Below are 27,197 nucleotides of genomic sequence, written 5' to 3'. Positions count from 1 at the left end.
GCCGAACGTCATCATCGCGCTGTTGGATTCTCGCGGGAGCGGGATCTTATAAAAGACGCACGCGCGCCCCGCCATCTTCGCTCCAATCTTGGAGAGGGTAGAGGGTGGTTGGGAAGCTCCGTGTGCTCCGTGCTGTGCTCTGTGCCATGTGCTCCGTGACCTGACCTGTGCCCTAACTGCCCTGTGCTGTGCTCCGTGCCATGTGCTCCGTGCTGTGCTGTGCTCCGTGACCTGCCCTGTGCCCTCACTGCCCTGTGTTGTAGACTTGAGAGTCAGTGACTGTTTATAGGCCTGAGCCCTGTAGTGTGATTTAACTAACTAGGTGCTGCAGTGCTCACACGCAGGGGCTGCAGTGTCCACTGTCCAGGGGTTGTCCTGTGGCCCGTGCCCTGTTGTGATTTATTTAGCCCTAAGCCCTGTGTTGTGATTTATTTAGCCCTGAACCCTGTGTTTTTTGTGATTTAACTAACTAACTCAGTGCTGCAGTGCTCACACGCAGGGGCTGCAGTGCTGCTGAGTAGTACACTGTGTACAGGGGCTGCAGTAATACAAGGGGCTGTGTCCAGTGTGACGGTCTATATCTTATCCATTGTCCAGTGTCACGAGTCACTCACGACATATATCCTGTGTCCTGTCCTGTGTGACGACTGACGACATATCCTGTGTCCAGTGTGACGACATATATCCTGTGTCCAGTGTGACGACATATATCCAGTGGCCAGTGTGACGACAATATATCCTGTGTCCAGTGTCACAAGTCACAACATATATCCTGTGTCCAGTGTGACATGTAATGTGTGCCGGCATATATCCTGTGTCCAGCGTGACATATATCCATTGTCCAGTGTGACGACATATATCCAGTGTCCAGTGTGACGACATATATCCAGTGTCCAGTGTGACGACATATATCCAGTGTCCAGTGTGACGACATATATCCTGTGTCCAGTGTGACGACATATATCCAGTGGCCAGTGTGACGACAATATATCCTGTGTCCAGTGTCACAAGTCACAACATATATCCTGTGTCCAGTGTGACATGTAATGTGTGCCGGCATATATCCTGTGTCCAGCGTGACATATATCCATTGTCCAGTGTGACGACATATATCCTGTGTCCACTGTGACGACATATATCCAGTGTCCAGTGTGACGACATAAATCCTGTGTCCAGTGTGACGACATATATCCTGTGTCCAGTGTGACGACATATATCCAGTGTCCAGTGTGACGAGTACGACATATATCCAGTGTCCAGTGTGACGACATATATCCTGTGTCCAGTGTGACGACATATCCAGTGTCCAGTGTGACGAGTACGACATATATCCAGTGTCCAGTGTGACGACATATATCCTGTGTCCAGTGTGACGACATATATCCTGTGTCCAGTGTGACGACATATATCCAGTGGCCAGTGTGACATTTAACCATTGTGTGACGGCATATATCCAGTGTCCAGCGTGACATATATCCATTGTCCAGTGTACAGGAGCTGTGTCCAGGGGCGGTGTCCAGTGTGACGGCTGTGTCCATTGTCCAGGGGCTGTGTCCAGTGTGACGGCTGTGTCCAGTGTACAGGAGCTGTGTCCAGAGGCTGTGTCCATTGTCCAGGGGCTGTGTCCAGGGTGACAGGCTGTGTCCAGTGTCCAGGGGCAGTGTCCAGTGTCCAAGGGGCTGTGTCCAGTGTAAAGTAAGAAAAAGAAATAAAAGTAATAAATAAAATAAAAACACATTTTTGGAGGATGATGGAGGAGGAAATAGTGGGAGTGCTGAAGCTGCTACCACCAGTCATGACAAGGCCGATACCTCTTTGTATTTGCTGTTTGGAGCATTTCTCTCTTTTTGGGATAGTTTATTAAACTGCCACCCTGTCTGCCCCTGCAGTGCCGCTCTGCCAGGTTGGAAGTGTAAGGTCCACATGTATGTGATGCCGACTGCTGTCGCTTAGCTTAGTCATCCAGCTACCTCGGTATACCCTTTTGGCCAAACTACAGTAAATGAAAACAATTTTGTAAGCTGTGAAGTGATCAAAATGGACTAGAAATGAGTGGAAACTAATGTTATTGAGGTCAATAATACTTTAGGGGCAAAAACAGGGCCAAATTCTGTTATTTTAGACATTTTTAGCATTTTTTCATAAAAATCCAGATCCAAAACCAAAACCAAAACCCACAAGGGTGGTTTTGCCAAAACCAATCCAGATCCAAAACACGAAGGGAGATCCAGATCCAAAACCAAAACCCGAAAAAGTGGCCGCCGCACATCTCTAATTTATATACACTACATATAAGTGTGGTATAACATGTATAAAGAGTACTACTAGGTAGTGTAATGCACATAAAGGGCACTACTAAGTGATGTAACATGAATAAGGGGCATTACTGAGTGGCACAATGTGAATAAGGGGCAATACTGTGTGTTATAACATGAATAAGGTTCACCACTCTGTGCTGTAATATGAATCAGGGGAATTGCAAGCAGTGTTACAGGATGTGAATAAGATTGTACTACTGTGTGGCATAATTTGAATTGGGGGTACTTTTGCATGGCCATGCCCTTTCGTAGTAAGACCACTGTCCCTTTATAAAGTATGGAATGCAGGGCACACATTTATAATTTGCATGGGGGGTGCCATAAAACCATAGCAGTAAATTCCTCCATCTTCTTATTGTAAGAATCAATTATGGTCCAGGGATAGACATCGGAATGCTATAGTTTCAAACAATCAATATGGGTCTTACCTTTCAATGGTGGCATTCCACAGGTGCCGGACGGCTCCCCGACAGTCGGGATTCCGACAGTCATTCCTCCGACGTCGGAATCCCGACTGCTCCCTCGTGGGGGTCCACGACCCCCATAGAGGGAGAATAAAATAGGTGGCGAGCGCAGCTCGCCCCCGTGCCCGCAGCGTGGCGAGTGCGCTCCCCACGCTGTGCAGTCGGGATTCCGACGTCTGACTAATGACTGTCGGAATCTTGACTGTCGGGCTACTATACCACACCCCATTCCACTGCTTGTCTAATCTGATTGTGTTTCGATGGTTGCCCCTGTCCTGTCCCCTGTTTTTTCACCTGCACGGCCTTGCGCATGCCAGGGTATTCATATGATTCTTATTTTACATTTAAATTCTCTTGTAACCAGGTTATTAGTTACCATCGCATCAGAGCAGAAGGCTGGGTAAATGTACTAGAACTTCTATAAAGGAAAGTGTGATGGTGTGTATACACGGTCAGATGTGCCTTAAGATACTATCCACGATCCGATCAGATCGGATCGTGGATAGTATCTTAAGGCACATCCGATTTGCATACACGTCTGACTATATAGTGCAGATCTGCACTATATAGTAATGGCAGACAAGACTTTCTGCCTTGCGATACATGAACGCGCATCGGAATCGGATCAGGATCGCAAGGGTTACCCTTGCGATCTGCATCCGATTCCGATCCGATGTTGACTATATAGTCAACATCGGAAGGCAAAAAGTACCGTGTGTACACACTATTAGTTTTGTATAGTAACTAACCAATCATATTCTAGCAATCGTTTGAATTATTAGAATGTGCTAGATAACTTATCTTGAATATGACTGGTTGCTATGGGCAACACCACTACTTCCTTTTCAGGTCTTGAAGTAAATCTGTCAACAGTATAAACAAATGCTGCATTGTAAAAGATAATCTAGGCCTATGCACAAATTGACAGAATCTCATAACGCCTACACTATTAGCTTTTCTACATAATGTTTTCAAGTGAAGAGGAAAATAGGGCAGAACTGTATTTTTCATGGTCACATCCTGTTGTTACAGCATGTGACAGCATCATGTGACAGCATCATGTGACAGCATCATGTGATACACAAACCCAAGACACGGCAGCTGAGATTTCCCTCACCCTGAATTCCTTTACTAACATCTTGCCAGCTAATTTCTTGATTAAAACTAAATAAACTTACATCCTAATTAAAACACAATCTAAAGAGATGCTCCCTATATGTCATAATCACTTATTAATCTCTTACATATTTGTCATCTGTTATCTATTTGTTTGTTTGTCCGGTATGCATTCGGACACCATTGAACCGGTTTGGATGAAACTAACGCGAGATGGCTTAATTGGGTCCAGATTATGTTCAAGGCAACTAAAACCCCAATCCGACCCCGTGGGGGTCCCAGGGGACCAAAAAGGGGTTCAGCCTATACACCAGGGTTGCCGACCCTCCCGGAATTTGCGGGAGTCTCCCGAAAATCGCATACCTCCCAACTTCCGTCCGGAGGAAATAGGGACAGCGCCCGAAAAGGGGGCGGGGCGTATGCAAATGAGGGCGCGGCTTATGCTAATTAGCCGCGACCTCATTTTCATACGAGAATAGACGCTGTGCGCATGCGCACAGCGTCTATTCTACTAGATTGGGGGGTCTCCCAACTGCCACCCCCCCGCAGCGGGACAATGCCTGCCGCGGGTGGGACAGCGGGACAGGACCCGAAAATCGGGACTGTCCCGACGGAATCGTGACAGTTGGGAGGTATGAAATCGGGTCCTTCCTCCCGGCCCCCGGAAGGGTGGGCAACCCTCCCGGAATCAGGGGGACCCCCACTGAGCCCCCCGATCGCGGCATTTATAGGGGAGGGGGCGGAGCTAAAACGGCACAATCGTGACGTTTTAGCCCCGCCCCGCCCCCTCCATGGATAACTGTTATTTCAACGATTTAATGTAATGGAGGCGGGGCTTAATGACGTCACAGTTAAGCCCCGCCCCCAAAACGCGTAATGCTAAATTCCTCTCCGGGCTTCTCCCGGAGAGGATTTTTAGAAAGTCGGCAACCCTGCTATACACAAAGTGGGTCAGGGAAACAAGATACAAACCCGAGCAACACAGAGAAGTGGAATGGAGGCAGCAGGAAGCCACAGACTGAGAGATATATAGTGGAAGGAGCAGGGTCCCCCAGCAGCACAGAGTATATCAGGAGATGCATGATGTGTCAGTGAGGACAGGGCTGCATGTGACAGGGGCAGTGACATGATGTGAGGAGGGGAATTGAGGCAGCAGGAAGCCACAGACTGAGAGTTATATAGTGGGAGGAGCAGGGTCCCCAGCAGCACAGAGTATATCAGGAGATGCATGATGTGTCAGTGAGGACAGGGCTGCATGTGACAGGGCAGTGACATGATGTGAGGAAGGGAATGGAGGCAGCAGGAAGCCACAGACTGAGCATTATATAGTGGGAGGACCAGGGTCCCCAGCAGCACAGAGTACATCAGGAGATGAGTGATGAGTCAGTGAGGACAGTGCTGCATGTGACAGGGGCAGTGACATAATGTGAGGAGGGGAATGGGGGCACCAGGAAGCCACAGACTGAGAGTTATATAGTGGGAGGAGCAGGGTCCCCAGCAGCACAGAGTACATCAGGAGATGAGTGATGAGTCAGTGAGGACAGTGCTGCATGTGACAGGGGCAGTGACATGATGTGAGGAGGGGAATGGGGGCACCAGGAAGTCACAGTCTGAGAGTTATATAGTGGGAGGAGCAGGGTCACCAGAGCCATGATCCATATTGTCATATTTGTCATCTGTTATCGCTTACAGATTTGTTATTACAGTATCTCTTACAGAGGTGGCTTAATTAGGTCCAGATTAGGTTCACGGACACTAACCCCACAAACCCAACCAACCCTGGGAGGCACAAAAAATGGGTCCAGCCACTACACAAAGTGGGTCAGGGAAGCAAGATATGGCAAAGTTTCTTAAAATAGAGATGGTAAAGGACATGGGGTTTAAGAAAAAAAATATGGACATCTCCGGGAGCCGACCACAGAGAGGAGTATGCCGGGCACACCATGGGATCACCACAATGAGGAGTATGCCGGGCACACCATGGGGTCACCACAATGAGGAGTATGCCGGGCACACCATGGGGTCACCACAGAGAGGAGTATGCCGGGCACACCATGGGATCACCACAGAGAGGAGTATGCCGGGCACACCATGGGATCACCACAGAGAGGAGTATGCCGGGCACACCATGGGGTCACCACAGAGAGGAGTATGCCGGGCACACCATGGGATCACCACAGAGAGGAGTATGCCGGGCACACCATGGGGTCACCACAGAGAGGAGTATGCCGGGCACACCATGGGGTCACCACAATGAGGAGTATGCCGGGCATACCATGGGATCACCACAGACAGGAGTATGCCGGGCACACCATGGGATCACCACAGAGAGGAGTATGCCGGGCACACCATGGGGTCACCACAGAGAGGAGTACGCCGGGCACACCATGGGATCACCACAGAGAGGAGTATGCCGGGCATACCATGGGATCACCACAGAGAGGAGTATGCTGGGCACACCATGGGATCACCACAGAGAGGAGTATGCCGGGCACACCATGGGATCACCACAGAGAGGAGTATGCCTGGCACACCATGGGATCACCACAGAGAGGAGTATGCCGAGCACACCATGGGATCACCACAATGAGGAGTATGCCGGGCACACCATGGGATCACCACAGAAAGGAGTATGCCGGGCACACCATGGGATCACCACAGAGAGGAGTATGCCGGGCACACCATGGGATCACCACAGAGAGGTGTATGCCTGGCACACCATGGGATCACCACAGAGAGGAGTATGCCGGGCACACCATGGGATCACCACAGAGAGGAGTATGCCGGGCACACCATGGGATCACCACAGAGAGGAGTATGCCGGGCATACCATGGGCATGAGGAGCATGTTCAGGGACTTCTGGTGGACGGATTTGGATGAGAGCTTCAGAGAGGGATGGCAAATGGTCTAGGATGCCTATTGGAGTGGCCAGGACCTCTGTCCCATGTCAAGTTGGTGTACGCCGGGCAGACCTTTCACCTGGGAAGTGTGTTCTGGGCCTTCAACTAGATGAATTTCGATGGAAATGTCACAGACGGATGACAAATGGTCAGAGATACCTAACTGAGTACTTGGGTTACCGTGTAACCTTCTGTTGGTGGGAGCCATGGAGAAAATTAACCACGGGAGCCTGATCTGGGCCTTTCAGTGTTTAGAAGATAACTTCACTTAGGTGTGGCAATTGCTGTGGGATGCAAAATTGGGTAGGCGGGGAGTTCAGATGAGCTAGAATATCTCCTAAACTAAATCAATCTCTGGGTGTCCTCTGATGCTAAAAGAAAGGCAGCAGCAAGAGCAGCTGAAGGGCCCCATACACTATTCAAACTTGTCCTAAGGACAATTTGCCCTTGAGCTCCCCCGGCACCGTGGCACCCGCCCCTGTCTGCCCCTGTACATACAGTAGGTGTGTGCCAGCGGTGCTTCGCCGCAGCAGGTTCAATCTGTAGGGTCCAACCCGATGCACACAGGGCCGCGCATTGGGTCACAGGGGATGTCAAACACATCCGATTTGGGATGATCCATCGGGATCGGGTGAAATTGGCCCAAAACTAACTAGTGTATGGGGGAATTGAGACTTGCAACAAATACCCCATAAAATGCTATATTCCAATAATATCTAATAATAAAAAAGATACAATGTTCCAAAACGTAAAATACTACAGATACAGAAAAAAGGCAAAGGCATTGCTCCCTAAAAAACATTGAAAAAAAAAAGATTGCTGCTCAGAGGAAGTCTGGGGATTATGGGTACAGACGAAACCCCAAAAATGACACTAGGCAGGCACCTCCTGGGTCTGTGGGAAGAGATGTTCAGCTCAAAATAAGAGAAGGATAAAGTATAATCAATGTTAATTGCACAACCAAACCCGAGCAACGGCGGATACCTCAGCTAGTCATCAATAATAATCCTGGGTATCATCAGCAGTGGTGCCCTTCACCCACTAATAAATCAGCCCCTTATATCCTAGCAGACTTATGGTCGTGACACATTGGGCAAAATTTTCCTATCGATATGGGTGATATTGCGTGCATATCGGCCAGTGTGTACACTCAATATCATTTGTACACTCAATGTCGTGTGTACATGCAGCTCAATCTAGTCAACGACTGCATGTACAGAGCAGGGGGCGCGTGACATCACTGACCGATATCGTTACCGATGTTGCTCAGTGTGTATGCACTATATCATAACTCCCACGGTGTTGGGATTCACCTAGTGTGTTCCCAGCATTAGTTATGCACTAGAAGCACAGCGTGGTTGTGCTGCTTCGTCACAAAGGGCAGTGTGAGTGCTAGAAGTTGTACAGCCCACAAAACTATTTGTTCCTAGCAAAACCTACCAAACTGCCACTTCCATTCCTCAGACTACGGAGCCTTGTGATTGGCTATGTTTTCCATTTGTTCTTTGTTACCATGACGCGAAACGTGTGCTGGGCAAATTCTAAAAAGAAAAGCATGACTTATAGACTTATCACTAGAGACAGGATTATATGCAACAAAAAATGCTTGAAATATGCATGAAATGTGTTAAAATATGCTACATTAAATAATAAAAAAAGTAATTTTTAACTTATTTATTTAAAAATCAGCATACAATTAGTTGCAAATAAACCTCAAAAATAGGCCCACAGCATCTGCAGATGTCAGTATGCTGGCTGCTACAGCAGACTGCAGCGTCCAAAGCTCTTCTTGCATCAACTGCACGGACCCTCATCTCCAGCGCCAATCATAGCGTGTGAGGGCGGCTCAGTGGAAGGCTTCCTCCCTGCGCCGCACACTCACTGTGACACGGCATTTCCTCCACACCGCGTGATGTCACAACCCTTCTGCCCTCCTCCTCTGCTGCAGAAGCCTGTCTCTTGTTGTAAAGTCCCAGGCCAGGGGCAGGCAAAGGTTCAGGAGCTCCGTAATGGCATCCGCTCTGACTGACTTTTATCAACATGGATTGGCAGCCTAGAGCAGTGTCAGACATAGCGTACATCCAAGGTTCCCCACACTGCGCACATATTGCCCCAGCCTGCACACTCTACCACTACCTGGCCAGCAGCAGCAAGGCAATGCAGTGCTGTGACTCGCTGGTGGGAAGAGGGCGGGGCCTAAAATATGCACCATCACTAGATTTTAGGTAAAATATGCAATAACCAGTAAGAATGGGCAAAATATGCAAATGCATATAATCCTGTCTCTACTTATCACATACAACCCACAAAAAGCACCTGCCTGCACACACAGTGCGAGGAAGTATGCGGGTGATATCAGATGCAGATCACAAGCACCAATCTCCGTACACAAGGTATTCAGTTGGCACTGCCAAGGAGGCTGGCATTACATCACTGACTACTATGCTGTTATATATTACATGGGGCGAGATTCACCAAACACAAAATGTGGTAAAAAAACAGTTTTCGGGGTTTTTTTACCGCATTTTCATATGCAGCAAAGCCCCACCGCCGGGGCTTCACTGCGGGGGGTTACGCCAGTTCTAGATGGCGTAACCCCATGGGAACCTATGGTCTTCCCTTTGCATCCCCCGCCGCCCCGCGTGCCCCCCCACCCGCCGATCCGCACTGCATCCCCCTCACCTGTGTCCGGGCAGCCTACTGCTGTGCTGCCCGGACCAGTGATCTTCTCCTGCCTGCACCGCTTCCGGGTGCAGGGAGGAAGAAGAGGAGCCCTCTCACAGCCGGCTGAGGGTTCAGGGAGGGAGGGGGACCCGCAGCCCCTCGCCGGCCAAATAATCGCATATGTTACTGCATATGCGATTATTAACAATGCGAGTGCCGGTGATGTGCTGCGGGGGTTATTAGAGAATCCCGCCCATGGTAATGATAAAAACGATCTGGCCATTGTAAAGCATGCCTTCTAGGGTTATTAATGAATATTAGAATGCAGGAATACCTTATCATCTAAATTGTCCTCATGTCTATTAAGGTTTATAGCATATTACAGTTACTAGTCTAATAACAAGCCACAATTATACCAATTAGTATAGAATAGTTTGACAGTTATTAGCTCGACCCCAAAAGGCAAACTGTTGACACAGCCAAAATGTCGACACATGACATTTTTTCGATATGAGGATTTTTTTTCCGGCATATGGACCCCAAATTAGTGTATGGCATCCATTTCACTTTACCATTCCCAATCAGGGACAACAGGAATAAAAAAAAAACATGAAAAAGTTTCCCACATTTTTTTTAACTTAAAAAAAAAAAAAAATCATGTCGACTTTTTTATGTGTCGACCATCACCACCTTTTGACCACATTAACCATACGGATGTTGCCCATATCATCCGGAGACCCCTCCTCAGTCCCCTGGCCCTAGAGCAGACTAGCATTATTCCCTTGCTGTTTAGCCCCCTGAAGAGTGTGGGAAACAGTCAGACACAGACAGGCGTCATATCCCAGATCTCCGTCATCTGGTTGCTCCCACAAATGACATATTCCAAATACCCAATAGCATTGGATCTGCTGCAATAACACAGGGTAATGGAGCACAGCCCAGTATGTTGTCATGTTCAGAAGAATTTAACCATTACACACACCAAAGCCTGTTATAGGCACAGCAGTTATTTATCATCTAGCGTTAGCAGGTTCCACTAAGCTTTACCATTAGGAAGAAATACAATTATAAAATAAGGCTGGATATTAACAAAACAAAGATGTTAAAAGGCTCCGATCATTCTTTAGGAACATAGGAAATGTATCATCGTAAGAGAGTTTGCATAATAGTCGTGGCCAGGGATTCTCAATTCCAGTCCTAAGGAAACACTGGGGCAATGCTTAGAGAGAGAGATAACGAAGAGAAGTAAAGTACCAACCAGCCCCTGTCACGTTGCAAGGTAGGAGCTGATTGGTTGCTACTTTATCTCTCTCTGCTCCCTATCTAGCTCTCTCCAAGCTTTGCCCACTAGTGGTGCATGTTTTCCTTACACCTTGGCCATACCTCCCAACTGTCCCATTGTTTGGGGACATTCCCCAAAGTTGGGAGGTATACCTTGGCTGGTGCACAACAGTGCTTATTACTGACTGACGCATTGTAAAAGACCCCCAGGTGGTTTTAATTATTTTGCTTGCAATTCTGTTAGGAGACCTGGAAAACATTTCCCTGCCATGTGTTCCGGGGACTGGACTTGAGAAGCAGGAAAAAGTGCTCAGTGGGGCTAGGTGTTTCAGCTTTGTTGGTTGGGTAAGTGCTTAAGGTTCCAATATACTAGGACGATTTTGGCATTTTTACATCTGATTCTACAGCTCGGGTCGAGAGATCAGCGCAGTACGGACGGTGTAATGGTTAGCATTACTGCCTCACAGCACTGAGGTCCTGGGTTTGATTCCCACCATGGCCCTAACTGTGTGGAGTTTGTATATTCTCCCCATGCTTGCGTGGGTTTCCTCCGGATACTCCAGTTTCCTCCCACAATTCAAATATATACGGGTAGGTTAATTGGCTCCCGACAAAATTATCCCTAGAATGTCTGTGTGCGTGTACATGTGGTAGGGAATATAGATTGTAAGCTCCACTGGGGCAGGGACTGATGTGAATGTTCAACTATACTCTGTACAGCACTGTGTACGCTATATAAATAACTGGTAATAATATTCTCTGTACAGCGCTGCGGAATATGTGTGCGCTATATAATAACTGGTAATAATATTCTCTGTACAGCGCTGCGGAATATGTGTGCGCTATATAATAACTGGCAATAATAGTCTCTGTACAGCGCTGTGGAATATGTGTGCGCTATATAATAACTGGTAATAATATTCTCTGTACAGCGCTGCGAATTATGTGTGCGCTATATAAATAACTGGTAATAATATTCTCTGTACAGCGCTGCGGAATATGTGTGCGCTATATAATAACTGGTAATAATAGTCTCTGTACAGCGCTGTGGAATATGTGTGCGCTATATAATAACTGGTAATAATATTCTCTGTACAGCGCTACGGAATATGTGTGCGCTGTATAATAACTGGAAATAATAGTCTCTGTACAGCGCTGCGGATTATGTGTGCGCTATATAATAACTGGTAATAATAGTCTCTGTACAGCGCTGTGGAATATGTGTGCGCTATATAATAACTGGTAATAATATTCTCTGTACAGCGTTGCGGAATATGTGTATAACTGGTAATAATATTCTATGTACATCGCTGCGGATTATGTGTGCGCTATATAATAACTGGTAATAATAGTCTCTGTACATCGCTGTGGAATTTGTGTGTGCTATATAATAAATGGTGATAATATTCTCTGTACAGCGCTGCAGAATATGTGTGCGCTATATAATAAATGGTGATAATATTCTCTGTACAGCGCTGCAGAATATGTGTGCTATATAATAAATGGTTATAATATTCTCTGTACAGCGCTGCAGAATATGTGTGCGCTATATAAATAACTGGTAATATTAGTAGTCTCTGTACAGCGCTGTGGAATATGTGTGCACTATATAACAGCTGGTAATAATATTCTCTGTACAGCGCTGCGGAATATGTGTGCGCTATATAAATAACTGGTAATAATAATCTCTGAACAGAGCTGCGGAATATGTGCGCTATATAATAACTGGTAATAATAGTCTCTGTACAATGCTGCGGAATATGTGTGCGCTATATAAATGGTAATAATAGTCTCTGTACAGCTCTGCGGAATATGTGTGCGCTATATTTTAACTGGTAATAATAGTCTCTGTACAGCGCTGCGGAATATGTGTGCGCTATATAATAACTGGTAATAATAGTCTCTGTACAGCGCTGCGGAATATGTGTGCACTATATAAATAATGTAATAATAGTCTCTGTACAGTGCTGCGGAATATGTGTGCGATATATAATATAACTGGTAATAATAGTCTCTGTACAGTGCTGCGGTATATGTGTGCGCTATATAATAACTGGTAATAATAGTCTCTGTACAGCGCTGTGGAATATGTGTGCGCTATATAAATAACTGGTAATAATATTCTCTGTACAGCTCTGCGGAATATGTGTGTGCTATATAATAACTGGTAATAATAATCTCTGTACAGCGCTGCGGAATATGTGTATAACTGGTAATAATATTCTCTGTACATCGCTGCGGATTATGTGTGCGCTATATAATAACTGGTAATAATAGTCTCTGTACATCGCTGTGGAATTTGTGTGTGCTATATAATAAATGGTGATAATATTCTCTGTACAGCGCTGCGGAATATGTGTGTGCTATATAATAAATGGTGATAATATTCTCTGTACAGCGCTGCAGAATATGTGTGCGCTATATAAATAACTGGTAATATTAGTAGTCTCTGTACAGCGCTGTGGAATATGTGTGCACTATATAATAACTGGTAATAATATTCTTTGTACAGCGCTGCGGAATATGTGTGCGCTATATAAATAACTGGTAATAATAATCTCTGTACAGCGCTGTGGAATGTGTGCGCTATATAATAACTGGTAATAATATACTCTGTACAACGCTACAGAATATGTGTGCACTATATAAATAACTGGTAATAATAGTCTCTGTACAGTGCTGCGGAATATGTGTGCGCTATATAATAACTGGTAATAATAGTCTCTGTACAGTGCTGCGGAATATGTGTGCGCTATATAATAACTGGTAAAAATAATCTCTGTACAGTGCTGCAGAATATGTGTGCGCTATATAAAAGGTAATAATAGTCTCTGTACAACGCTACAGAATATGTGTGCACTATATAATAACTGGTAATAATAGTCTCTGTACAGTGCTGCGGAATATGTGTGCGCTATATAATAACTGGTAATAATAGTCTCTGTACAGCGCTGTAGAATATGTGTGCGCTATATAAATGGTAATAATAGTCTCTGTACAGCTCTGCGGAATATGTGTGCGCTATATTTTAACTGGTAATAATAGTCTCTGTACAGCCCTGCGGAATATGTGTGCGCTATATAATAACTGGTAATAATAGTCTCTGTACAGCCCTGCGGAATATGTGTGCGCTATATAATAACTGGTAATAATAGTCTCTGTACAGCGCTGCGGAATATGTGTGCGCTATATAATAACTGGTAATAATAGTCTCTGTACAGTGCTGCGGTATATGTGTGCGCTATATAATATAACTGGTAATAATAGTCTCTGTACAGTGCTGTGGTATATGTGTGCGCTATATAATAACTAGTAATAATAGTCTCTGTACAGCGCTGTGGAATATGTGTGCGCTATATAAATAACTGGTAATAATATTCTCTGTACAGCGCTGCGGAATATGTGTGCGCTATATAAATAACTGGTAATAATAGTCTCTGTACAGCACTGCTGAATATGTGTGCGCTATATAATAACTGGTAATAATAATCTCTGTACAGCGCTGCAGAATATGTGTGCGCTATATAAATGGTAATAATAGTCTCTGTACATCGCTGTGGAATTTGTGTGTGCTATATAATAAATGGTGATAATATTCTCTGTACAGCGCTGCGGAATATGTGTGTGCTATATAATAAATGGTGATAATATTCTCTGTACAGCGCTGCAGAATATGTGTGCGCTATATAAATAACTGGTAATATTAGTAGTCTCTGTACAGCGCTGTGGAATATGTGTGCACTATATAATAACTGGTAATAATATTCTTTGTACAGCGCTGCGGAATATGTGTGCGCTATATTAATAACTGGTAATAATAATCTCTGTACAGCGCTGTGGAATGTGTGCGCTATATAATAACTGGTAATAATATACTCTGTACAACGCTACAGAATATGTGTGCACTATATAAATAACTGGTAATAATAGTCTCTGTACAGTGCTGCGGAATATGTGTGCGCTATATAATAACTGGTAATAATAGTCTCTGTACAGTGCTGCGGAATATGTGTGCGCTATATAATAACTGGTAAAAATAATCTCTGTACAGCGCTGCAGAATATGTGTGCGCTATATAAAAGGTAATAATAGTCTCTGTACAACGCTACAGAATATGTGTGCACTATATAATAACTGGTAATAATAGTCTCTGTACAGTGCTGCGGAATATGTGTGCGCTATATAATAACTGGTAATAATAGTCTCTGTACAGCGCTGCAGAATATGTGTGCGCTATATAAATGGTAATAATAGTCTCTGTACAGCTCTGCGGAATATGTGTGCGCTATATTTTAACTGGTAATAATAGTCTCTGTACAGCCCTGCGGAATATGTGTGCGCTATATAATAACTGGTAATAATAGTCTCTGTACAGCCCTGCGGAATATGTGTGCGCTATATAATAACTGGTAATAATAGTCTCTGTACAGCGCTGCGGAATATGTGTGCGCTATATAATAACTGGTAATAATAGTCTCTGTACAGTGCTGCGGTATATGTGTGCGCTATATAATATAACTGGTAATAATAGTCTCTGTACAGTGCTGCGGTATATGTGTGCGCTATATAATAACTAGTAATAATAGTCTCTGTACAGCGCTGTGGAATATGTGTGCGCTATATAAATAACTGGTAATAATATTCTCTGTACAGCGCTGCGGAATATGTGTGCGCTATATAAATAACTGGTAATAATAGTCTCTGTACAGCACTGCTGAATATGTGTGCGCTATATAATAACTGGTAATAATAATCTCTGTACAGCGCTGCAGAATATGTGTGCGCTATATAAATGGTAATAATAGTCTCTGTACAGCTCTGCGGAATATGTGTGCGCTATATAATAACTGGTAATAATAGTCTCTGTACAGCGCTGTGGAATATGTGTGCGCTATATAATAACTGGTAATAATATTCTCTGTACAGCGCTGCGGAATATGTGTGCGCTATATAATAACTGGTAATAATATTCAGCAACGGCGCCGCATCGCAAGGGACAGCTCTTACCGCAAGAGCTGTCCCTTGCGTTAATGACCGCATATTTTAGAGAATATGCGGTCATTAGAAATGCGATGGCCGGCGAAGAGGGCTGCGGATTTTAGAGAAACCCGCCCCTGATCTTTAGCGCATGAGGCCTCTCTAACTGGCGAGCGTTGTTCTCCTTATGTTTGGCAGGTGATCTGGCCGGAATGGAGGGGCTAGCCATGCGGGCCGTCGCCCCCAGGACGCTCTGTTGCTATCAGGAAGGATGGCATGAGTGGGAACAGTTTCGGCTGTCTGCCCCTGAAACAGGTAAGACACATGGTGGCTTTTGTATGGAGTTTGTACTCCCTGGGACGTTCGGTCGCCTCAGTGTGCAGGATTTTGTCAGGGGTGTCCTTTTTCTCGTCCCTGCATGGCAGGGTGGACTCATCCCGGTCTTTTCTGGTGTCCAGGGCCTTGCGCGGTTGGCCGTGAGCATCGCCAGCTCTCCCAGACTGCAGGCGTCCTATTGATTTGTCATTGCTGCCAGCCTTGCTGGGCGCCCTGTGGGACATTTGCTGGCCTGATTACGAGGTCCTGTTGTTCCGCACGGCGTAGGCCATGGCTTATCATGGGGCCTTCAGGATGGGAGAGCTGGTAGCCCCGTCTAAGCGGCTGTCCTCACCGTTGGCCGTGGATGACCTGGCGGTCCAGCCAGATGCAGTGCTTTGTCACCTGTGACGCTCCAAGACGGACCAGGCTGGTGGCAGTCTTTGCTCCCGTGCGCGGGGGACGGGGTGTGCCCGGTGGAGTTGGCTACGGCCTTTGCACGGGTCCGCCCCGATCGACCAGGTGCATGGTTGATGCATGCAGATGGGTCACCTCTCACCAAATACCAGTTTTGTCACGTCTTGGGGCGGGCGCTGGAGGCCATAGGTCTCGATCCTAAGGAATTTGGGTCGCATTCCTTCAGGATTGGGGCTGCTACCTCGGCGGCTGTGGAGGGCCGATCCGACACAGAGATTCAGTCTCTGGGTCGATGGCGCTCGGCAGCATTCCGCAGGTATATTCGGCCGTCTCTATCTGTCTCCTTTCACCATGGTCGACTGGATGCATAAGGGCTCGCCAACTTCCAGTGGGGGCCTTGAGGTGTTTTTTCACATCCGCCTGGGGGCACAATTTGGCTTCCAATTCAATCTGGCATGGCATACTTGTTAGTTTACTCCAGGCGGTGTGTTTTGTGCCTCAAGAGCTGGTCGGCCAAGGTTTTTCCTTCTCCTTATACTCCTAACCGTGCTGTGTGAAAGGGGGTGTGCAACATGTCGACAGAGGTTACTAACCTATCTGTAAATATTGCAGGTCGACAGGATGAAAAATCGGTGTGGTTGCTCGGCCACTCCTTTGTGTTTTGGGCCTCGCGAGCTAATATCGCCCTCGCGAGCTAATATCGCACATGATGTATGCATGTTCCCTAGAGCTGGGTCGGTTAGGTGGTTAGGTGTGCGAGGCATGCGATGGGTTGGATTGCAGGCCCAGATGTTGAGGGCCTTGCGTGATTATGGGGTCCACGATTTGGGCCAAGGGTCCGCTTTGGAGCTGCGCTCCATGATAATCAGGGACCTCCACATTATCTCCCAAGCATTGCCTCGTTGCCGATTGGTTTGGTCCTCCATGATCTCAAGGAGAGTCTGGAGGGCGGCCAGGTCTTGCCCCCGCCTTGAGCGTTCACGTAAGAAGATGAACGCAGCAGTGGAGAGATACTTGCTAGCAAACGGCGGGGGCGTGGTTCGCCATGACGCCATCACTTTTCAGCGTGAAGAGCTGTACAGTGTTACGGTGCCTACTGTGGCACAAGGATCAATGGTTGGAGGATTTAAGCAGGTGGTCAGGCGTGAGCCCGTAGCCGGGACCGCCGGTTAGGACAGCCACAGCGGATGCTACTCTGACTCTATTGAGTCCCTGAGGCAAATGGTAAACCCCTGCAGAGCTAGGCTTCACCTGTGGCCGCCGCGTCCGAAGGAGCGAGTTAGGCCCGCTCCGACCCCGATGCAGCCAGGTCTTATGTATGGACAAGGGGTAAACGATCGCCACAGGGCACTCAAGAGGACTGCTAACTACCGGGCCTAGCTGGGAGTTGACCCCTGACTGCCTGCACCAGGCCAAACCGGGATGCGACCAAGTCGCAGACACAAATGAATGGGAAGAGGAGTCTCCAGCAGGCTACGCTCCAGGGACAGTGACTCCTCAAAACCAGGATAGGACAAGAGGACACTCCCTGCCTGACAGATGTTAATAAAGACGAAAGATACAAGAAAGAAGATAAAGAATTAACCCACTGAAGGGCATGACCACGGCGGACCACAGGAGCTGAATGGAAAGGGAATACTGAACCCACGGAGGGGCACGGCCACGGCGGGCCACAGGAGCTGAAGGAAAAGAGAATACAGAACCCACGGAGGGGCACGGCCACGGCGGGCCACTGGAGAAAGAAAGAAAGACCGAGGCTCCACTGGAGCACTTACGTGACCCACGAGATGGTGCAGACAGTGGGCCAAACGCAGGCTCAGACTGAAGCTGGTTTTCTGGCTGAAGCAGGAGACTGACAGGACACACCAGGGAAGGCTGGGAGAAAGAGGCAATGGAGGAACCAGGAACTGGACACAGGGCAGTGGGCTGGGAAGCCACGGGGACCGGAAGCAAAAGCTATCTGCCAACAGGGCAGAGAGCTAGCAGCTAGGATAAGCTAACGCTATAACCGGCGTCTGTGCCCAGCAGACGCCAGCTATTTATTTGATTTTCGCGCCGCCTGACTAACGTCAGGCGCGCGCGTCATCTGCCGCCGAGCGGAAGCTCAAGGACGCTGCCTAGCAACGTCCCGACGCTCCGCATCAGAAGGAGGCCTGAGACGCTGCCGGGCAACGTCCCTGGCCGAGGTCACAGGGTACAGCATCCGCCGTCCGTCCGGGTGCCTAGCAGCCCGGATGGCGGTGTGCAACATACAGGGGTGATGGTGTTCATTTGAGCCCAGAAGGTATGGCTCTGTTTTTGGGCGACATATTTGAATGGTTGAGTTCCCAGTGCTGAGCGTTTTTAGCAGAGTGGTGGCAGTGGCTGCGGCTTGGAGCCTGGCTTTTAGCGGTAAAGAACGGTCATCTCTAATAGATCTGTGTGTATGTAGATAGTGGGGTGCGCTCTCCCTTGACAACGATTGTCATGGGCCATGCACGGGGGATGGCCGTTACCATCTGCCTCTGTGGTTGTGTAGGGAGAGTAATCCCAGCGATGGTATGCATGAACATCTTTAAACCCCACTTTCCTATAATGACCGTTCTTTGGTGCCGCCACCATTTTATAGTTATACCTAGTTGCTTGTCAAAATAAATTTTGACAGTCTGTTTGAAACGCCAGCACTTGTGTCTGTGTTTTTATTTTAGATAAGGTTATAGATAAGTTAAGCTAAGTTATGTTTTTTATGTGATGGTCTTGGGGTGTGGCCTGTGGAGATACCCGCTAGTGAGTTTATGAGTTTATGGTAGCTGGGTGCTTGATAGTCTGCCAATTGAAGAACACTAGTAGATAGGGAACAGCCCCATTGTATGAAGGATAACAGCATGTTCTGCCCTATGACTTTGGATCTTTAATCAGAATAACTTGGCAGTTGCTCCATGTTGGTGAACTGAACTTCATCCACCATCGTGCTCAGCCAAAGACACTAAGGTGCCCATTTATCAAATATTTACGGCTATATCCCCGAAATCACCTATTATGTATCAAAGGGGGACCGCAGCAGGAATCTCCGATCCCTGATGTGATCCCCCCTGCAGCGCCCCCAGCCGCATCTATAGAAACCTATGGGGATATATCAACATCGGGCAGTCCGGCTTCGCATTCCTGGGCTATCGCCATTCTGGGATGGCAATAGCCATTTTAGCCTTTGCCTATGGGCAGGGCCGGCGCTACCCACTCAGCAGCTCCTGCAAAGCAGGGAGGCGCCATGTTGAAAAGGCGCTCCCTCCCTCCCTGCTCTGTTAAACCTGCCTCAGCCCTTACTGTCACTGCCTCCTTCACGCCGCCCGCAGTGCCTGTCTGACAGCGGGGGCGGCAGTATGGAGAGGCTGAGCAGCTCCCTGCACCACGCACACACTGTCCTCCTCCTGCGACCTGCCCCCTCTTCCTCACGGCCACTTGCACTGAGGCATGTAACGCTGTCTGTCATTGAGGGGTGTAATGGCATCCTCAGCGTCCTGCCTACGCAGATAGAAGAGGAGGGACTGCACAAGAGTTAAACAGCAAAAGATGCGATATGCGCTCCTGCAGGCATCGCATTGCATAGACCAAAAAGTATGTTCTGCACATTCTTTTTGTACCGTTTTCGGATCGCATTGCACACACATTGCATGCATGCCGTGCGATGCAATCTAGCCCATAACGTATGTGATTCTCGCAGCGTGTATGTGCACCTTTAGTGCCTGCAACATTTTGCGGACACAGCACTGAGATGGTGTATGCATACATGTACAGTACATGCACCCGAGATCCTCCATAGGATCGCATGTTGCATACGCTCCCACAATTTGGCAGCAGCTTGTTGCAATGGCAATGTGAAAGGGCGCAAAATTTATGGTTTGCAGGAGGGCGCCGGACACCCTAGCACCGGCCCTGCCTACGGGATCACACTGCTGGCGAGGCAGTGCGGTGTGAGGGGTCAGCTGGGGTCCCCCTGGTGCGGTCAGAGGGGTCAGATTCCCGGCTTCTGGATCAGATCTTCGTAGGGACAGGCTTGTTTCGGAGCCCTGTCCCCTCAGGGATGAAATATCCAGCCGGTGGGATCACATTTTACAATGCGATCCTTGGCGGTACTATTCCCCCAGATTGCATTGTAAATGCGATTATGATAAAGGGGCCCCTAAACGATTAATGTCTGGATGTAACACCCTAGGAAGTGCAGTGTACTCAACAGCTGGGGATAAATTTACACTCAACAACGATGTTTTGCTTCAGGGTCTAAATTGCAAAAAATTAAAACAATTAAGTTGATGTAAAAAAAAATTAAATGTGCAAGTTAGCCCCTTAGGCAGGACATTGAGTTTGATTGATTTGGTTTGGGGTTTAAAATCTGCCAACACAGAGCCGGCCCTAGCCTAAATGATGCCCTAGGCAAGATTTTGGCTGGTGCCCCCTAGCACTGCCACTAGTTCCGCCTCTGACCCTGCTCCCCTTTACCAGCACCATCAACCCTCATCATAGCAGTCATCATTTTGGTGCCCCTACCCGCAATATTTTAAATAGAAACAATGCACACATTTGGTGCGCAGCCCAAACAGGGAAGGGGCATGGCCACACAATTTTGCCCCCAATTCAAATTATGCCACACAGTAGTGCAACTTTATTCACATTATATAATTCGATGGTGTCCCTTATTCACGTTACATCACACTGTAGTACCACTTTACCTTATATAGATTACTCCTCACATTATACCCTTAGAAAAAAATTCTGAGAAAATATTGTATTTTAACCACCTCCATGGCCACACTGCAACCCAGCACAAAGCAGTGTGTGCTGGGCAGAGGAGAAGAGCTGCAGCTGCTGCTGTCACTTAAGGGGAGGGGGCCCGGGGCCACCACTGGGCCCTCCCATCAGACTTTGGCCTGGGTAATTTGTACCCCCTACCCCTTTCTCTCGGCACCCCTGATAATACCACACAGTAATGCCTCTTACACATGACACACATTATTAATGTCCTTATAACCATAATGCCCCTTACACATTATGCCAACCTTTATTAATACCCTTCATACACATAATGACACACATAATGCCCCTTACACATATGTTGCACATTATTAATGCCCTTATACACATGACACACATAATGCCCATTACACATATGTTGCACATTATTAATGCCCTTCTACACATGACACACATAATGCCTGTTACACATGTCACACATTATTAATGCATTTATACATGACACACATAATGCCCCTCACACATATGCCGAACACTAGTGCACAACCAACCCACCCACCCGCCGTCAGCACTCGCACAGCCGCTAACACTGTGACCTCTGCTTCTGCTTGGATACAGATGTTTCCTCATACATCTTGTCTCAATAGGCCATGCTGCTCCTGGCCAGTTCTGCTAACGTTTGGTGCCTTTTTTGCTGAAAATTCGTCTTCTTTGCATTGTTATGACGAGCACACACAAGGAGCTTCCGATGATTAAAATGATATGTGGCATGCCTATATTCTGTGTGCGACTGTGGCTGTACCTGCATACGGAATGCTATGTTACAGTGATTTCCATGAATACACTATTTCATATGCAGATACAGCCTCACTCACACACAGAATATAGGCATGCTGCACATCATTTTAATCAGCAGAAGCTGCTGATGCCCCTAGGCATTCCAAATGCCCTAGGCAATTGCCTAGTTTGCCTATGCCTAAGGCCGGCCCTGTAAGCCAACATGGATCTTTGTAAATGTACCCCCTGGAGTCCTGAAGGCCAACTGTTTTGAATGTTTAGTGTACAGTACTGAACTATGATGGTTTTCTCTGGAGTTCTTTACCCCTCCCTACCAGACTTGCCACCTCCCTACAAAATTTTAAGCAGGCTCTCAAGACCCACTTCATTAAATCTAACCATTTCCCATCCTAACCCTATGTTTATGCTCGCTTCTATCCCTGCTGTGTCACCCCAGTTTGTCTGCCCCTTAGCTTTTGGGTGAAATGTACTAAACCTTGAAAACCACGAACCAATCAGCTCCTACTTGTCATAATTCAAATGTAGCCTGTGGCATGGCAGTTTGGAGCTGATTGGCTGGTGGTTTATCACTCTCAATTTTATAATTTTCAATCTTAGTACATTTGGTCCTGGGTCTGATAGGTTCTATAATAAAGGAGAAAATCAGCTGTAGATCCTACAGTCTCAAAGTTTTAAATAAAAAAAAACTTTATTCTGTTTGCAATAACCAGCCCTCTTGCAGAACTATGTCGGGGCATGCTGGGACTTGTAGTACCACAGCAGCTGGAGCGACATTTATTGCCCACCCATGTTCTAGAGGCTACTACAGTATATCATTTCTATCTGCAGGGAAATGAATTACAGGCTTGCGGCAGAATTAGAAGCAGAATTGTTCTTTTCGATTTTGCTGTAAATTGAAACCATTGTGAAACTGACTGGAAAAGGGCCGTGTTCTCGTGTGGGAGGGATGATCCACCCAAACTAGTGATCATCTGTTTGTGAGCAAAGTCCTCTTCGGTATTTCATCTACTTGGTGATAAATCAGACTCCCCAAATTATTTGATTGTTTAGTGCAGGCTTAAGCCCCATACACACTATTATTTATTTATTTACAGTTTCACTAGTGGCCAGATGCACTAAGCTTGAAAAAGTGATAAAATGGAGAGTGATAAACCATCAGCCAATCAGCCCCTAACTGTCATGCTACAGACTGTGGGAAAAAAATGAAAGTTAGGGGCTGATTGGTTGGTGGTTTATCACTTTTCAAGGCTTAGTACATCTGGCCCTGAATTACTAGGGCACCCGGCGATACCACCCCCCCAATTGATATTTACTGGTAGGTTAGTGCCCCCAGATTACTTTTTTCTGTCACTGATCATTTAAGAATCCCCTTATTTACTAAGATGGGAGGTCTATTGAAGATAGATGTTGCTATCAGCAACCAATCAGATTCTATCAATTTTCATCTAGAAGGTGCTAAATAGATTAAAAGTAGATTTATATTGGTTGCTAAGAGCAACATCCCATTTTAGTAAATAAGGGGTAGATTTATTAAGATCAGTGAAGTGATAAAGTGTCTGGTTTTTATCACCGGCCAATCAGCTCCTACCTGTCATTTGTCAAACCAAGCCTGTAACTTCACACTTAGGAGCTGATTGGCCGGTGATAAAAACCAGACACTTTATCACTTCACCAAGCTTAATAAATCTGCCCCAGAATGCCTTATTGTCAGGTTATGTTGAGCCTTCTAGTTCCACTCAGAGAGCCATGACTGTATCACTGACATGTTAGTGGCATCCACCAGAGCACATACAAATGACTGTAAGTTACACACGGCTAAAGGGGACATTCTCTGGCTGTCAGGACATGCTGCGACTTGTAGTCATACAACATCTGGAAAGCCATAGCTTATCTGCTTGGGAGTTGTTATTCCCTCTGTCCCACCTAACCATCCCAAAGTACCGAAACATTGAGAAACACAACCAGAATGGATACAATGAGTTGTTATTCCCTCTGTCCCAACTAACCATCCCAAAGTACCGAAACATTGAGAAACACAACCAGAATGGATACAATGAGTTGTTATTCCCTCTGTCCCAACTAACCATCCCAAAGTACCGAAACATTGAGAAACACAACCAGAATGGATACAATGAGTTGTTATTCCCTCTGTCCCACCTAACCATCCCAAAGTACCGAAACATTGAGAAACACAACCAGAATGGATACAATGAGTTGTTATTCCCTCTGTCCCACCTAACCATCCCAAAGTACCGAAACAATGAGAAACACAACCAGAATGGATACAATGAGTTGTTATTCCCTCTGTCCCACCTAACCATCCCAAAGTACCGAAACATTGAGAAACACAACCAGAATGGATACAATGAGTTGTTATTCCCTATGTCCCACCTAACCATCCCAAAGTACCGAAACAATGAGAAACACAACCAGAATGGATACAATGAGTTGTTATTCCCTATGTCCCACCTAACCATCCCAAAGTACCGAAACAATGAGAAACACAACCAGAATGGATACAATGAGTTGTTATTCCCTATGTCCCACCTAACCATCCCAAAGTACCGAAACAATGAGAAACACAACCAGAATGGATACAATAAGTTGTTATTCCCTCTGTCCCACCTAACCATCCCAAAGTACCGAAACATTGAGAAACACAACCAGAATGGATACAATAAGTTGTTATTCCCTCTGTCCCACCTAACCATCCCAAAGTACCGAAACATTGAGAAACACAACCAGAATGGATACAATGAGTTGTTATTCCCTATGTCCCACCTAACCATCCCAAAGTACCGAAACATTGAGAAACACAACCAGAATGGATACAATGAGTTGTTATTCCCTCTGTCCCACCTAACCATCCCAAAGTACCGAAACATTGAGAAACACAACCAGAATGGATACAATAAGTTGTTATTCCCTCTGTCCCACCTAACCATCCCAAAGTACCGAAACATTGAGAAACACAACCAGAATGGATACAATAAGTTTAATTCACTATGGGATGTTGCTATGGGCAACCAATCAAAATCTACTTATTTATTTAGCACCTTCTAGAAGATAACAGTAGTAGCTGATTGGTTGCGCATAGCAACATCCCAATTGAACTCCGATCTTAGTAAATTTCCCCCATGAACCCGTTTTTAATCCTCCCCCACCCCCGATATATCCTCCATTCTCGGCCAGGTTGGAACGGTGAAGGGAGAAGCTGAGCATACTGTATATATATTAAGCAGAAACCATTGGCCACGCTAAGGTGGCAACTTACATGAGTGTCCCATTGGGAGAGCAAACACAAACAGCATCAGTGGCAAAGCCTCCATCCTGTCGCTGCTCCTTTACCCTGTGTCCAGGAGTGCCGCCGGCTTAGAGAGAGCTCCCAGCAAGCGGCAGAGTGAGGTCACAGCCGGACGGGTGGACACGGAGTGTGACAAAGTCAGACAGATGCAGAAATCCAGATTTCGTTCCTCTATAGGAGATGTGCTGCTTATAAACAGAGCAGAGAGAGAGACAGAGAGAGACAGAGAGAGACAGACAGAGAGACAGACAGAAGCGTGTGGAGTAACGGGGGAGACAGCAGAAGTGAACAGATGCTCAGACTGTCCTGAACTGCTCTGACCAGGCGATGTAGCTGATGAGCCCTGTGCAGGAAACAACTGGGACTGAGGGAGGTCTTATTATGCAGCTGGATATCACTGAGGAGGAAATGCCTGCTACACAAGGAAAGAAATTCTCCAAGGAGCCTGAATACCAGAAAAACAGACCCCCTCCTTCCAGCACACGTCCACAAGGCGCTATATTGGGGAGGGAGCAGAACCCCACAGAGGGGGCCAGGCTGGATGTTGCTGTCACTCTTATTTGAAGTCCTGTCCTGTTATTCATAGACGGTGCTATGCTGCCTTGACAATGGCTCGTCCACAGTTGGCTCAGATATCACAAGTTATCAAAGTGAGAAATATTTGGACTGGAATGTGGACCTTGATATCATTCTTTGGATAATCTTGTATATTAGCCAGACTCCAGTGAGTCAACTCCAAGAACATTTTTTTTGTTCATCCAGCACCAACATTTCCATGGGAATGAGCAACATCACATTACAGGACAGTTAAATCCCAAAAATACAAGCACAAAATAACGGCAATAATGGGGCGGATTGTGAGTTGGCCAAAGTGGGTGTCATTGACGGCTGAAAAAGTCGCACATGAAAGTATTTTCACCCATATGCAGAGCTCACATTGTGTTCTGCAGAATATATGATAAATATAGTGTACAATTCAAATGGCGCTTTCCCTTTAGTCTGCTTTAATAAATATCACCAATAAGTTGCGTACACACATACAGATTTTTGTGTCTGATCTATCTGGTGGGCACAAAAACCTGGAAATGTATGGGAGCAAATGACAATCAAAAATTTCCACATACTGAAAAAATATATGCTTTAATACATTTGTTATATCACTGATCACTGTCTTTTTTCAAGCGTTTGGGAAAAAATTTTTGATTGTCATTTGCTCCCAAACATTTCCAGTTTTTTTTTCCCACCAGATAGATCAGACAGAAAAATCTGTACGTGTGTACGCACCTATAGTGTTACAGAAAGGTATAGATTAACTTTTAGGCAGGATCTCTCCTTTGCAAATAATTCGGTTTTAAATACTCCTCTTACCATCTACCCCCCCCCCCCCCCCTCATAGTCAGGGCCGGCAACAGAAATCTTGGGGAAATCTTGTACATGGACATCTTCGGGCCCCCTCCCAAAAAAAAAAACAACAACCCTGTTCACACACATATATATGTACATATATATGTGTGTATGTATGTGTCTTTTAATAGGAAACACTCCATCCCCTGTAAGCAGATAGAGATAGATAGATAGATAGATCACAGTGATGATTGATAGATATAAGATAGATAGATAGATATATCAGAGTGATGGTAGATAGATAGATATATAGATAGATAGATAGATAGATAGATAACAGTGATGTTTGATAGATAGATCAGGGTTGCCGACCCTCCCGGAATTTGCGGGAGTCTCCCGAAAATCGGGTCCTTCCTCCCGGCCCCCGGAAGGGTGGGCAACCCTCCCGGAATCAGGGGGACCCCCACTGAGCCCCCCCGATCGCGGCATTTATATGCCGCAATCTGCGGGTCTCAGGGGAGGGGGCGGAGCTAAAACGGCACAATCGTGTCATAGCCTTAATGACGTCAC

At 46.4% G+C, this 27,197-nt stretch overlaps 1 protein-coding gene across 2 annotated transcripts in view; it reads right to left on the bottom strand.

The window, feature by feature from the left end:
- Positions 1 to 25,676, bottom strand: part of ENG (endoglin) — a 109,066-nt gene extending 83,390 nt beyond the window's left edge. The window contains exon 1 of one of the 2 annotated variants that reach the window (XM_083160832.1): positions 25,254 to 25,676. In XM_083160832.1, the coding sequence (XP_083016958.1) occupies positions 25,254 to 25,308 (55 nt within the window). In that variant the 5' untranslated portion in view covers positions 25,309 to 25,676. The remainder of the gene's footprint in view (positions 1 to 25,253) is intronic. The other variant, XM_083160831.1, reaches the window with a different exon arrangement.
- Between the last annotated feature and the right edge of the window lie 1,521 nt (positions 25,677 to 27,197).

The sequence above is a fragment of the Crinia signifera genome, chromosome 9 (assembly GCF_055691185.1).
Source record: "Crinia signifera chromosome 9, ASM5569118v1, whole genome shotgun sequence".
Classification (NCBI taxonomy): Eukaryota; Metazoa; Chordata; class Amphibia; order Anura; family Myobatrachidae; genus Crinia; species Crinia signifera.
This window is presented reverse-complemented; position numbering and strand designations above follow the sequence as displayed.